We start from the raw sequence: 16216 nt of genomic DNA on the forward strand, positions 1-16216 counted from the left end.
CAGCTGTGATATTGAACGGCAGAGTTGTGTGTAAACTCCTTATGATGTGCTAACACTAATGTTTTTGTATGATTTGAATGGAAGTTCATTATGCGAGGAAGCGAAAGGCAAGGTACACTATTGAATTGGAGGAGACAGTATAGACATCAGCACAAATCATGTGGGTCAAATGTCCCACTTCCACGCTATTTATTCTGTTTCTGTATTTCTATTCAGTCCCTTCAAGTAGGAGCAGAGATTGTACAGCTTTCACTTTCAATGTCTTATAACCTTGGAGTCACTTGCAACAGGGCTGCCGACTCTCACGCATTGAGCGTGGACTCACGCATTTCGCCCAAATCTCACACTGATCACAGAATTTCGCACGCTCTGTTGTGAGAAATTCTGTGATCAACAAGAATTTCAAAACTAATACCAAATGCTTGTGTGAACGTCTGTTATTCTCACTTGACCGACAACCGCCACACACCTCCAAAGCATGGCCTCATGCAAATTTACATTGAAAGACACGGACCGGGCAGTGAATGCGATACAGTGTCACCCAGCGCAGCAGGTAAGGCTATGACTTGCTCCGGCAGTCGGAATTTAAAGATTTGCGGGAAGCGGCTGACTTGAGAGAGACCGGCGAGCGGCAGGAGAGAGATGTAAAGATGGAGTGCACTGCCAGATATGAGCGGGGAATTGAGGCCAGTTGTCCGTGATGTCCGGATCCCAATGCTCAACGCTTCGTGTTTCGGAGTTGGCTAATGTTATTGATTTGTAATTAGCCTGATTTGTAATTAATTGACAAAACCTTAATTTATTAATCCGGAATATCCAGGGGGATGGGATAATTGTAATATTAAAATGACATGCAAGGTGTCAGGCTGTCTGTCACAACATACAGCCCTGATAACCCATTATGTCCTTCAGTTACATACTGGGAAGGTAGCACCATTATCATTTGCCACTCAACTATTATGTATGTTTACCTCATTGACTATTTCTAACTCCCCCCCCCCATTACTTTGACAAAAATGAATAGAAATGTCATTTTCTATTGTTGTTTTATTAATTGAACACAAAGATGAACATCCTCAAGGAGTGTATTCAAATGGAACCGATTCAGATGTGATGTTTAAGAGCTTATTCAAAGAAGGGCCATATTTTAAAGGAGTGACAAAGATATTTGCAGGGGAATGTGTGAGGAACTTATTATTTGTCTTTAGTTTTAGCTTGAAACAGGACTTCTGAAGATTCAAAGTTTGATGTAGTAATTGTGCTGATACTGACTCCAACTAACCACGTAATGAATATCATCCATTCTGGAGGTTTTATTTTTCTGATGCCATTTAAACTTCACTTGGATTTCAATCACTTCAATATAAAAATAATTAGGAATGGGTAGCATTGGAACAAAAATTTGCTCTTGGTACATATTAACTCTAACATAAAAATGTATGCATGTTGGTAGGTGCAATCAAAACAAAGATCTTTTTTATCATTGTTGTTTTATGAAGACCACAGAAAATATTATGTACTCTCAAGATCATATTTAATAGAATATTATTGCTTAAATATATATTGTTTCGGAAAAGTCCCAGCTGAGGGGAAGACAGCAAAATACTGAAAATATTGGGGGTGAAAATAACTTCAGGACAGTTTGTTAGGAAAATGAAGGAAATTATAACAGAATACTTATACAGCTGAGTGAGTGTAGTTTTATGGATGAGAAATTGTGTTCAACCAATTGATGACTTCTTTGACAAAGTGACCCGCATGTTAGATAACAAGGAAGCCAATGGATGTGGCAAATTTTGATATACAAAATTTGGTCCGTGACGTGCCCCATAAAAGATTATCGAAAAGTTCAAGGAAGGGGTATGAAAACGTTTGCAAGCCACTGTAAGCACCTGTGGACTTGAACATAATAGGTTAAGTCCAGGGGGTCAAATATGGGGCTTTATGTGTGGGCCAGATATATTATCAGAGCAGAGGGGCTAGGAGCAAGGCCAAGTATGCATCCAGGGTCAAGGTCTGGAATAGTACTAGGTGTGCAGTCAAAGCTGGGACAATAGGAGTGTTCAGCACTGGGAACCAAAGCAGGTAAGCAGCTATGATCAGGGTAGAATGGGCGGGGGGAGGGGGGGGGGCAGGGCAGGGGTAAGGCTGGGCTCAGGGCCAGGAATGAGAGAAGGTATGCAACTGGAGTCAGGGTCAGGAGTAGTACCAGGTGTGCAGTGTGACCCAGGTTGGTCAACATGGGCCAATTGCTTGATGATAATCTGATTTCCATAAATGAATATACAGGTGCACAACCTTTTATAAAAGCCTTGGGACCTGACACTTGTCGGATTTTCGGCCTGGCTCTACCGAATGGAATGTTTTTAGCCTAACCTTAGGTCATAGCGCGGGCGGCTTGAAAAGCATAAGCGTTGCCTCCTCCCCGGAGAGTGGAAGTTGTAAATCTTGCTGCAGTATGCATTAGTTTGGACAATGTTCAAGCTGAAAAGGGGTGAAGGGGGAAGCTTTCCATACCTAGTCCCCTTCTGGTCAAGCGACTCCCGACCTCGCGGAGCATTTGATCCGTCCGGCTTGAGCATCGGTTGTTGCTGCTTGTGGCAACTCTTTTTTTTTTCAATGGCTCCATTTCCAAACGCTAAGAAATACTGTGTGTCGGCTCCACAGCGCTACGGAGCTTGCCCGCACGGCGACCCCTAAGGCACAGGAGTGGCGCTGGTCCGGAGGCGGTGCTTACGCCGGAGGGTATAAAATTCGCAGGGTTTGGGTGCCATCTTTCCGCGGGCGTCGCACTGGATTTGAACGCCTCGCAGGAAAGGGGTAGAGTGCTTCTCAAACTTCAGACTACTTGCCTCATTTTGAGACCCACGCACTACATACTCAGCATTTTCAATTTTTATCAGAGATACTGCAATTCTCCGACCAGGTAGGGGATTTAAGAATTAAACTTTACCCCTTCAGCATGATGCCCCAAATAGATAAAAGCCCTCTCAACTGTGCAAAAATTTTTGCAAATGATTTAATTGCATGTTTAAGCGTCTCCTCTTCTTCGGGGAGGAGGCAGACGCTACAGTAGTACAGACCTGGGTTGACCGTGGGTCGTTTCGGGTCAAGTTTGGCGCCAAACGCGAGCTTTGGTGCGCAGACGACATCCTGGAAAAAATGGCCGGTTTTCGGAGTTTTTCGGTTTCCGGAACACCGGATAAAAGGTTGTGCACCTGTACTAAGATAATTCATGTGCTGCACCTGTTGATCAGAGCCTGGCTGACTACTGTGGAATGTAATTTAGCCTAACCTTATTCATAGCTAATCCAATTTAAAGCATAAACATTACATTCAAGTGCAAGTTAGAAAACTTGCTGCAGTATGCACCAGATTGCACAATTTCAAGCTGAAAATTGCAAAAGCTCCATACCTTGTGATTCGTCAAGATCCGATGCACAAGGCATTTGATTAGTAAAGATTGAGCATCAATTGTTGTGCTTGTGGTATTATTTTTTTTTTTCAATGTTCCCATTTCCAAACATTAAGAAATACTCAGCATTTTCAATTTTTATCAGAGATACAGCAATTATAAAATCTATATTTAAAACTGAACTTGGCTAAAGCATGATGCCTCCAAATAGAGAATGACTCTCAATGTGCAAAACAGTTTGCAAATCAAATAATTGCATGCACTAGCTTTTTCTCTTATATATATATTTGTGCAGAAACAGTAAATTTGTGATGTCCATACTAGACCATGCATATAATCCTGAGATGACTGATGATCGGCCAACTTGTCACTTAAATGTATGCAAGCCTGTGATATTTTTGGTCCCGCTCTGTCATTGTCACATTGTTGAAGGGAGAAAACTGTTGTATCTAGGCACATAAACCTGCGTTGACTGGTTGTCCAGTGAGTTTGCATATAAAAAAATTTGTTCGGCATTACATTGCAGCCATTAAACTAAGCAATATTCTAGATGCGAGATATTTCGAAAAAGGTTAACACTTTCCAATAACGATTTTAAAGTTGGGTTGTTTTTAATTTATTATGGCTATGATCAATAGAATCATGCCATTCTCACATTGAACAACATTAAAAAGTTAAAGTATCATTGATATAACTGAAATGATAAATCTTTATTATATTTTGGTAATAATCACACAGCACCAGCAATAAATTGACAGTGGCAATTAAGCAAAACGGGACAAAGTTATGAGATGCAATGTCTAAGGCTCTAGGATAGCAAGAAAGGTGGACTTTAAAAGAGAAAAATAGGCAACAAATCTTTAAGGAAATATACCAAATTGAATACCAGATTCACATCATTGATTGGTTGAAAGATACAGCAAGGAGCCAAACCCTTTGGCTCACTGAGTCCACGCCAACCTTTGATCACCCGTTCACACTAGTTCTATGTTATTGCATTTTTGCAAATGCTCCCTACATACTAATGTCAATTTACAGTGAAAAATTAACCTACAAACTTGCACATTTTGAGGATGCGGGAGTGGTCATTGGGAGAACATACAAACTCCACACAGATTGAACCCGGGTCTCTGGTGCTTGAGGCAGCAGCACTACCAGCTGCACCACTATATCACTCCATCACAATAAGAATCTGAACTTTTTAATATCCATTTTGATTTAAAATGTAAGCATTCTTTGCTGAATTTTATGGATCACTTCTCTATTTTAATACATTAATCATCTTACATTTTTGTCAACTAAATTTTATAGAAATATCCACATCCACATTTGTAATGGAAACTCCATACGTACATTTGAAATAGATATTAAATGCACTCTCTGTAGAAATGCTGCAGTAAAATAATATAATTACTGCATAATAAGTTTGCGTAGGTATCCTTTCAACAGTGGCATGGGACTTTATAAACTATACAAGAATGTTGCAATTTTCAAAAAGGGGACTGAAGCGCTGTATTTTCTGGATTCACTTCCATTTTACTTGAAGGCTTCATTAGTTCACACTCCCAAGCTACAATGTCCCAGGAGGTTGACTGATAGTTTATATTTAACATTTTTGTTATGTCATGTTTAAACTGATGACAATTCTCAATATTAGTTCAATAGTTTGTGATCTTCCTAACATTGGACAGGTTTGAAGCAGAAACTTCAAAAAGGGCTACTTGATCGCGATTCCAAATGCATTGTTGCTTTATTATTCTCCAAAGCCATGTTTTCTATAAGTGCGATCTTTTCCAAGATGTTCTATAATAAGGAAATATCTGCAGCTCCATGAAGTTCAAGCAGGACAGGGAATACACAAAGGAATTTCCCTCCCAGTGATTGTATGTTTGGGGTTGGGACAAACCAGCTGCTCTTCATCTAATGAGGTTATTAAAAGGCTGCAGGTGTCCATGGAAGCTGTCGCTGTTATGAAATTGATGGCATCTACAGTACCCTCCATAATATTTTGGACAAAGACCCATCATTTTTGTTTGCCTCTGAATTTAGAGATTTGTAATAGAAAAAATATCATGTGGTTAAAGTGCACAATGTCAGATTTTAATAAAGGCCAAAGGTGGTGGGGGGAGGGGTCTTAAATTGAGTACAGAGGCAAATAAATATATGGTGGGTCTTTATCCCAAACATTATGGAGGACACTGTGTCTATTAAATTTGACGTGGCATTGCCCCCTGCAGCTGACGTAATTGCAGCCTATGATTTGTTTTTCTCCAACTGCTTCCAGAATGTGTGGGACTGTCAGGCAGTCTGCAGGTCATGCTTGCATTCAGTAGGTGACTGATATTTTCCAGAGCAAGCATTTTCTTCACTTTTCCCCCAAAGACCCATAAACAGCAAAGTTCAGAGACTCAACCAGGTTGCATGCTGCTTGCAACCACAAATTGTAATTGACTGCAGTCAGGCAACCCTCAATTGTATTGCTGTAAAGTACCTACATAATGACTACCTACAAATATTCTACCCCACCCCCATGGCCTATCAAAGTATTTTGCATCACAGTTTTTTATGAAAAATTACATAATATTGGAATCACCCTAAGGGGCAAAGGTAAAATATCATTTAATTGATGATTTTTGTTTCAATTAACTTATTTTTCAAAAAACATAATTCATTTGAAATCTTTGATTATTTGTATCTGGAGCTATTAAGATTGAAAATAAAATCAGCTTCTTTCTGAAAAAGAGTAGCCTTTTGAAAAATAAACAATTACACACACTAAGCTAATTGGGGAGAGTGGTTTGACCTAACCTAGGGTCAAGGGAAATTTCACAAACTTTGGAAATGCCTGGAAGAATGAGCTGAACACTAGAGCAGAAAAAAAACCCAAACTGCTGGAAGAACTCATCATGTCAAGTAGCTTCTGTGGGGAGAATGGACGGATGACATTTCAGGTTGGAATCCTCACTGGTCCGCATGGAGTGTAACGATTTCACTCAACATTAGCAAATCAGAGATACAAACAACCTCAGATAATGTCAACTAGGGAAATTCTAACATTGAAATGATCAGTTAGTTGACATGGCAAAAACAAGCAGCAGACTCCAATCTGTAACTGTTATCTTGTTCAAAACAATTTCCTAGTTGCAATTAACACTTTTCTACAGCAGCTTGGTTGTGAAAATGCTGTATTTTTGAATACTAAAGTATTATGCAGATGATTAAAACTTTGGTGGTGTTATTTTTCAGTGACAGTCTTAGGTTAAAGAACAACATGGGTCTGATGGTAAATTGGGCACTGCACTGGTAGATGGAATATAAACTTTGCAAGTCTGAGAAAATATGTGGGGCAGGGCTTCAAATAACGGTAAAACTTACACCTGGAATAGCTAGGCCCTAGGCAGTATTGAGGAACAAAGGGATGTTGATGTACAAATCCAAAAATCCTCAAAGGTGGCTGCAGAGGTAGAAAAGATTGTTTGCCTTCATTAAACAGGGCATAGAATATGAGAACAGGGAGATTTTCATAAAACACTGGTTAGACCACAACTGGATAAGAAAGATGAGTGATTGCATTGGAAAAGGTACAGAAGATTTTCACCAGGACATTGTCTGGGCCATTTCAATTATAGGGAGAGACAGGATAGGTTTGGTTCATTTTACTTGGAGTAGGGGAGGCCGAGGAGGTGGGGTTCATTTAGAGGAATGCCCCTGTCCCACTTCGGAAACCTGAACGGAAACCTCTGGAGACTTTGCGCCCCACCCAAGATTTCCGTGCGGTTCCCGGAGGTTGCAGGTGGTTGCTGGAGGTTGCAGGTAGTGGAAGCAGGGAGGGAGACTGACAAAAACCTCCGGGAACTGCACGGAAACCTTGGGTGGGGCGCAAAGTCTCCAGAGGTTTCCGTTCAGGTTTCCTAAGTGGGACAGGGGCATTACACAAAAATGAGGCATAGATAGGGTTGATAGTGAAATACTTTTTATCTGGGCATATGTATAAGATTTTTTGAGAAGATTTGAGGAATAATTATTTCTGTCTGGCATGGTTGCAATCTGAGAAGGCCTAAAGACACAACATTATCTGGACAAGGATTTGAATCACAAAGGCAGTGTTTCAATGTATCAGGACAAGTATCTAGACAAGGATTTGAATCACAAAGGCAGTGAAGGCTACAGAGTAAGTTCTGGCATACAGGATTCAAATAGGTAGTTACTTGATGGCTGATATGGACACCTTGTCTGAAGACCTTGTTTCTGTACTGTTTCTTTCTATGACTCTACTTTAGGATTAGTAAAACTTAAGTTTAGTCTGTCCATGGTGTTGTATCCAATGAATGTTCATTGTATCATCTCTCAGAAAAATCACCTGATACAGGAATCATCGTAGAATGCCAAAGTACAATAAGACAGGTCAAAATAGCTTTTATAGACAACTAGAGCAAGAGTTAATATTATTCATTCAGGGCCGGCCTTAGGAGGTGCAGGGCCCAATTGGAAAAAATGTTCATAGAAATATTAATAAATAATTATAAATGAGTTGTGTGTCATGAGTAATATGACAGTCGGCTTTAAAAAAAAATCTTAAACTGCGCATGCGGATATTGTTCTCTCCGTAAAAATAAAAATAAATAAAGTAACAATTTAATTTTCCCACGGCTTCCAAGTCTCCTTCTTTCTGACTTACTGAATGGGTGGGGGTGGAGGGCGATGGCAGGTGGCAAGATGGTGGGGAAAACGGGAGCACACCGGGACAAGTTGAATCAGTTGCCATCTTATTGAATGACTATACTAGTTCAGCTTATCAAAGGACCAATTGGGGGGAGAGTTCCTTTCACAGCATGTGGGGAGTCTAGCCAGGGGTAAAGTTGCGGGGAGGGCAGGAGCGTTGAGAAGGAGGGGGTCGGAGATCATGCCAGTAATTCACTCACCGCTGCCGCGGCGCTCCAGGCGCGGAGCTACCGCATTGTGGCCGGGAAGGGAAGCAGCTCGCATGGCTACGAGCGGCCACCATCACCGGACAGCAGAATCGACTGCCATCTCAACGCCTTCTGCCGGCCCGCTCACCTCTGGCAGTGCTCTCCATCTGAACAATGAGGGGACCAGCTCAAGAGCAAAGATCATAGAGCGGAGTGGGTCAGCGGGTGATGTTTTAAGTGAGCATTTTGCAGCGACCTCACCTTAAATTCTGGTTAAATATTTTTTCCACGGAAATCTCCTATTTCACTTTGAAATTATATTAGTTTATAACCGTTTGTAACATAAGTAACCACCTTAATGTTTGTGCGTTTAGTAACGGATATGCTTGAAACAATTTATTGTAATGCACTGTATCTTTAAAAAAAAACTACATCAACCAGGTGTGAAAATTACACTGAATCGACCAATGATTGAAAATGCGTGGGAATCGCGATCCTGCTTTGAAATATTTAAGTCGAAAGTTGTATTTTATTTCAAAGTGGGAATTTGAAGATAGGGACAGAGATGCTACACAGAGATTTTAAACTCGGGAGAGCTTTTGGATGGAATCGCACAGTGGGACAGGGCTAGAGGCAGCATCTATGGAGCGAAGGAAATAGCCGGGTCTGAAGAAGGGTTTCGACCCGAAACGTTGCAAATTTCCTTCGCTCCATAGATGCTGCCTCACCCGCTGAGTTTCGCCAGCATTTTTGTCTACCACAAAACTTCAATGATTCCGGGAATGCCGAGAGAGCTTGAGAGAGACGAGATGGAGATGGAGAGAGAGAGAGAGTGCGAGAGAGAGGGAGGGAGAGAGCGAAAGACAGTGAGACACAACGTGGGTCGGTAGGTAAATTGAATGACTAACCTGCTGCAGACCAAGAAGCTCACCAAGAAGAAGTCCTCAATCATGATGGTGAGTTTTAAGAAATTCTCAATGTGTCATCTATGCATCGATCTACATTCCTCAGTAAATGTAATTGTGTTTTGAACAAGTGTTAATGATGCCGCGTGAATTGTATTCAAAGGAACGCAGCATCATTAATACTTGTTCAAAACTCAATTACATTTACTGAGGAATGTGGATCGATGCATTGATGACACATTGTATAACTACTTGTTAACTACTGGCTGTTAATAAGTGCTAACAGTAGTAGTTAACACATCGTTTGTGGCTGATGGCCGTGCAACGGTTGTTATCCATGTTTGTTTTGTAAACAAATCCGTATGGCGAATGTTTTAAAAAAAATCTTTATTTAACAAAGCGAATTGTTTGTATTTCCATATGAAATACGGAAAATTAACCCAGGGGCCCAATTTGGAAAAATCGGTCCAATCGGCTTAAGGCCGGCCCTGCCTGCAGTATAGTATGGATAATGATATGCACAATAATGGTTCACTGGGTGTTTTGTAACTTTATTATAAAACAAAGATAATATAGGAACCATCGTTGGTTGAGAACTTTGAGTGTGATAAGGAAGATAATACTATAATTATGAATGTGAAGGATGTTACAGAGCACCAATACTTGCCTGTAGCCTTATCCCATTGGAAGTTGTAACTGTCCTCCCTACGTGTTTGTGAACAGTAGAACGTAGATTGTAGATTGTGAACGTAGAACAAATCTTCTGATACAGTGAAACATATAGGGCAAATATACAATAAACAATATACTTAAATCCAGCTAATGCCACTGCAATTCCTATTCACTGTGTGTTATCTATGCTACAACATGGCTGCATACTAGCAAACTGAACATTCACAAATGCTATGGAGTTAAACATCATCCATCATAAATACACTCCAACATACGATTCTAAGCATAAAGTAAACAAAATGAACTTTCAGCCATTGCTTTCTTAAGCGTAACAAGCTAGGATTGGAAATTATTGCTTCTGATGTTAAAGCATGGCAGATAACAAAAAAAACAGGAGACTACTTTCTACTTCCTGCTTCCTGTGTGCAATGGCCATTTCACAATAAAGGTCCAACAGATGGGATTATTGCCCATGAATTCAACAGAATAGAAGTTATGATTGAGTTAAGACATACTTCTTCCACAGGATTTGCCATTATGTCCGACATCTTGGCCAGTCCGCGTACTTGAACGAGCTACATCCAGCCAAACATTTCTGCCAACTAAGATCACCAGTTACTTGAAACACGTGGATTTTGAAATTATTTAAAATGTTATTGCTTGGCATTGGAAACATGAGACCAATTCATCTTTCCTCATGCTGTGCGTCGTCAGGGACAACGTAAAAAATAGGTGGAGAAATGGTTGGCTTATTTGCCTGTGTTCCTTCTCATCTGCCAGACAAGGTTTCGTCAAAGTTTTGACAAAACCTTCCATAGCCGCCCCGCCCACAGTTTTTATCATCTGCATAATACTTGAGGATTCATACTTGAGTTCTGTGATAAAGTGTGTTAATGCCATTTAATGAAAATGTACTCAACCAAGCTGCTGTAGAAAAGTGTTAATTGCAACTGGGAAATTGTATTAAACGACAATTTGTAACAGTTACAGAAGTGCTGCTTGTTTTTACCATGTGAACTGACTAAAACTGATTATTTCAATGTCAGAATTTCCCTAGTTATCTTGTTGTATACGGCAGTTATATAGAGCTCTGGTGAGACCACATCTGGAGTATTGTGTACAGTTTTGGTCTCCTAATTTGAGAAGGACATCCTAGTGATTGAGGTAGTGCAGCGAGATTGATCCCTGGGATGGCGGAACTGTCATCTAAGGAAAGATTGAAAAGACTAGGCTTGGATTCACTGGAAGGATGAGGGGATATCTTATAGAAACATATAAAATTATAAAAGGACTGGACATGCTAAATGCAGGAACATTTTTCCCAATGTTGGGCAAGTCCAGAACCAGGGGCCACAGTCTTAGAATAAAGGGGAGGTCATTTAAGACTGAGGTGAGAAAAAACCCAGAGAGTTGTGAATTGATGGAATTCCCTGCCACAGAGGGCAGTGTGGAGGCCAAGTCACTGGATGGATTTAAGAGAGAGTTAGATACTCTAGGGGCTAGTGGAGTCAAGGATATGGGGAGAAGGCAGGCACGGGTTATTGATAGGGGACGATCAGTCATGATCACATTGAATGGCGGTGCGGGGAGGGGCCGAATGGCCTCCTCCTGCATCTATTTTCTATGTTTCTATATATTTTCTATGGACCGATTGCTCCCAATTGGGCCCCGCGCGCTAAGGGGGGCCACGCGCTAGATTAATCAAAAGATCCTAGAGCTCCGCAACTGTTCCCTGCAACGCTGCGAGAGGCATAACTGAACCAGCGTTGCTTTCGTCCGTCTGTCCGCACGTTCGCTCGTTCTTGGTGCCGGCGCTTCTCCCTTCAGTCTCCGCCAAACAAACACACACACACAGCATGCCCGGCAGATCAGTGCGGGCCGAGACCAGAGGCAGCTTTGAGGAGCAGGGCGAAGGATGACATCAAACGGGTCATGGCAGCTATCGAAAAAGTACGGAAATGCTAAGGGGGAAATTAAAAAAAACAGAAGTATTTCCTGAAAACCTGATGGTTACCAAAAGAAAGGAGGTGCCGGCGATCGCTCCGTGTCCGTGTTGGGGGGTGGGGGGAGGATGGTTTGAGTTCATCTTTCCACTGACTCAGTCTGAAGACGGGTCTCGACCCAAAAATGTCACCTATTCCTTTTGTCCAGAAATGCCGCCCGACCCACTGCATTTTGTGTCTATCCTTTAATCTCTCAGCTTTGCTTTGGAGTAATGCACTCTTGGCTCGGGTCGATCTACCACGGGTGGAGGGGGGAGAGAGGGGTGGAGAGAGAGTAGAGGGGTGGAAGGGGAAGGAGGGGGAAGAAAGGGGTAGATGGAAGGGAGTGTGAGGGGGAATGGAGAAGGAGAGATGCGTTGTTCCCTCACGGTCCTGGGGCAACACCTCCGTCCCTCCAGTCGCCGTGCTTCACACACACAGCCCCGGCTCCACCCCTCTCTCTCCCCGGGGAGATGCAGTGAACAATACAGGGATGGCCGGGGGTTGGAGCAACATTTACAAACCTCGACCTCAGCTCACACCCGTCTGCCCGGACCCTGGCATCCATTCCCGCCGCCGGCCCTCTCCCTCCCTTCTCTTTTTCCCTTCCCACCCTCCCTTCCCTCTTTCCCTTCCCACCCTCCCATCCCTTCTGACTCTCCCTTCCCTTCTTCCCTCCCTCCTCTCCTTCCCTCCCTCCTTCCTCTTTCACTTTTCCTTTCTCTCCTTCCCTCCCTTCATTTCTCTCCTTCCTCTCTCTCTTTTCCCTTCTCTCCTCCCTTTCTCCCCTTCCCTCCGTCCCTCCCTTCTTTCTCTACTTCCCTCACTCCCTCCCTCCCTTCTCTCCTTCCCTCCCACACACACACATAATGCACAGACAACTAGCACACACATCACGCACAGACAACTAACATACACACAACTAAGACACACACACACACACACAGACAACTAAGTTTAGATGGGGTAGAAGTCCAAAGGGTAGGATGGGGCTGAAACCCAAAATGTAATGCCTGAGTGCTTTTTCACCAATAGTTATTGGTTTTCCAGGATCTAGTTAATTTTGTTTTCATTTCACTGTCACTAAAACAAGTGGTATTGTAACTGTACTTTTCAGAGGTGATCTACACATTTTGTTTGTTACTTGTAGGCTTACATGTATGCAATTTTATATTAAAATGTAGCTTAGATCAACAGACAATAGGTGCAGGAGTAGGCCATTCGGCCCTTCAAGCCAGCACCGCCATTCAATGTGATCATGGCTGATCATCCCCAATCAGTTCCTGCCTTCTCCCCATATCCCTTGACTCCGCTATCTTTAAGAGCTCTATCTAGAGCTCTCTCTTGAAAGTATCCAGAGAACCGGCCTCCACCGCCCTCTGAGGCAGAGAATTCCACATACTCACCACTCTCTGGGAGAAAAAGTGTTTCTTCGTCTCCGTTCTAAATGGCCGACCCCTTATTCTTAAACTGTGTGGCCCCTGGTTCTGGACTCCCCCAACATCGAGAACATGTTTCCTGCCTCTAGCATGTCCAAACTATTTGGTCCATTAACTCTCAGGCACTTTTTAAGCGCATATTTTGATTACTTTCCATTCTACCATAGAGATATGAAGTCTATAATAGACTTTATTTGTATTTCTATGATTCTACAGACCTTGGCTGGGAACCTGGGGCTCACCAAAATTGTTCCCAATTGGGCCCCGCACCTCCTAAGGCCGGCCCTGCTGAGCAGTTCTTAATTTATGAATCCTTTTGTTCTTTTCCAAGATGTTGTCCGTATTCTGGAAGGCCACTTGTTGATGCAAAGGGAATCAATTATATTACAATTTCCATTTCATTAAGCAGCAGGTTGTTAATTCTAATTGGTTGCCACGTGATGCTAATTTGCAACAGTCGAACTGCTCAATTTGCGTTCAGCAATGAAAGCTCTGTTGAGTTAATTGCTTAACTCTCTGCGTACTGAATTTCCATTGTACATTTTAATGTGTCCAATTCACCTCCCAGCTGCTATACAATGTCAATCTAGTTGTCAATCTATAATGATTCTTATTTTGAGCAGAAGATGAATTCATTATTTTATGTTACCCTACAAGATGAGCCTGGGCAGGACCTTGTTACATGTTATGTGGCTCTTCCTTCCTTGCAGTGTTTCTTCATATTATGGCAGAGATTACTTCCCATGTGTAAGAATGACTAATGTTAATTCCGGATTACCTTTGATCTTGGTAGGCCAACTATGATTTATATATCCACTTCCCAGTTTCCAGAATTTGCTCATTATTTTCCATGGTTGCAAGCAAAATACTCAGCTTCAACCAGTAAAATTGGGTCACTAATTGCAGATGCTGGAATCTTGAGCAACTCAGCAGGAGTAACTCAACATGTCAGGTAGCATCTGGGGAGGGAATGGGTAGGCAATGTTTTGGAAAAAGGATACTGACCCAAAACACTGAGTTACCCCAGCACTTTGTGTTTTACTCAGCATCAAGCAGATCTGAGATTAAAGTCCGAGTTTTCTGCTGGAAAGGATAAGAGTTAATTTGAGGTTTCTAACAAAATTCCTTTTGCTGTAGATCACATTCGCTTTAATTTACGTGTCTCAGTTAAGACGAAGACTAAACTATTGCAGCATTGTGGATGAGTGCTCAATCTCCACACAATCACCTAGAATGCCATAACTTGGTTTATAATTTGTGCAAATACTGACAAAATAAATTGCATATATTGCCTACAATCATCGCTGAGCCTCATACAGTAGTAATGGTCATTTGGATTTAGTAGCAGATAGTAATTAAATAATTATTCAAGCTTGTGTCTATTCTAGAGCTTCCTAAACAACATTCCATTTTAAAATCAATTCCTTCAAATAAGGAGAGCAATAAAGAAAATTGCCATTGGAAGAAAAATCTTTTTTTTGCCTAAATTTTGTTTTTGGAATTTGCAGCTCAGCCCCATGGGAAATCAAGGTCAAACATGTCGTAGAATGATTATAGCATATGACATCCATCAGCTACTAGCCCATGCCACTAGTGTCCGTGTAATTAATTTTGAAGATGGGATGTTCAATTATTTTAATTGAAGGTGTTCTCTTTGCAATGGAAAATTTACATTTCTTGATACCAAAATACTTTTGTATAATTTGTTTATAGCTCAGTCAACCCCAGCAAAGCCGCACTCATGTAATCAATGCTGAGGTTCAAATCAGTAACCCTAGAGCTGGTTTCAGAGCTTACCTTGATGACAATGACTAGCCTGATTGTTTTGCATAGGCACCAACCAGCAGTGATAAATGTCACCACTCTGCATGACAGTCATTCGGCTCATTGGAAAAATAAATTAATTTCAATGGTACTTTATTGTCACATGTTCCTAAGTAACGTGAAATTTTGTTTTTATTGCATACACTTCCGTGACAATCCTACTATACATTTAGCGCATTCATACAAAGTACAAGAGTGTAAAGCACACTGAGACAGTACAATCAATCAATCAATCAAAACTTTTATAGTCATTTAGAAATACATCGATATAGGCAATTCTAAATGAAATTCCGTTGCATTTGGCTCCCCATGCAACACAAAATTAAACAGAAGGATAAAATGGATAAAAAGACAAAATGGATAAAAAGATAAAATAGATAATGGTGGCGGCTCATTACATGGCATTCAAGAGTCTGATGGCTCGTGGGAAGAAGCTGTTGCAAAACCTTGACATTCTGCTCCTTATGCTACGATATCTTTTGCCCGAGGGCAGCAGAGTGAACATACCATGATGGAAATGTGTGGGGTCCTTTATAATACTGCTGGCCTTAGACAAGCAACGTTTGCTCGCAATGTCCCCGATTGAGGGGAGAGAAGTCCCGATGATTTTTTCAGCCGTCCTCACCACTCTCTGCATGGACTTCCAGTCGGAGGCTTTACAGTCCCCAAACCAGACAGAGATGCAGCTGGTCAAAAATGCAGCTCCACTCCTCAATGCAGCTTGCATTTTTGCTGCAAGATATTACTCATTTCATTTTTAAAGTGTTCATTGGCTTGCTATTTTCTTTTACAGACATTGCTGGAAACTACAACAAACCTCCTGAACCATGATCTCCACTGGTCACTCTGCAACCTTCGTGGAGCTGTAAGTAGGGGACTGAACCCAAAGCAGGAGTTTTGTAGTATCTGCTTGCAGCAATACAAGAGGAGACAAGAAGGCACAGAAGAAGTAATCGTGTTCAGGTATGTGCAATCTCTTGTTGCTGTTTTATACGAACAATGAAGGGCTTTTGCTATTCTCCACTCCTCAATGCTTTTTTTCCACGATCTTCAATTTGCTGTATCAAGT

The 16216-nt window shown here is 41.6% G+C and overlaps 1 protein-coding gene across 1 annotated transcript in view; it reads left to right on the forward strand.

Moving 5' to 3' along the window:
- Positions 1-16216, forward strand: part of vps8 (VPS8 subunit of CORVET complex) — a 434442-nt gene that overhangs the window by 270565 nt on the left and 147661 nt on the right. Inside the window, exon 43 of the mRNA XM_055638558.1 lies at positions 15941-16110. Coding sequence (XP_055494533.1) covers positions 15941-16110 — 170 coding nt within the window. The remainder of the gene's footprint in view (positions 1-15940; positions 16111-16216) is intronic.

This window comes from Leucoraja erinacea, chromosome 7, assembly GCF_028641065.1.
Source record: "Leucoraja erinacea ecotype New England chromosome 7, Leri_hhj_1, whole genome shotgun sequence".
In the NCBI taxonomy this organism is placed as follows: Eukaryota; Metazoa; Chordata; class Chondrichthyes; order Rajiformes; family Rajidae; genus Leucoraja; species Leucoraja erinaceus.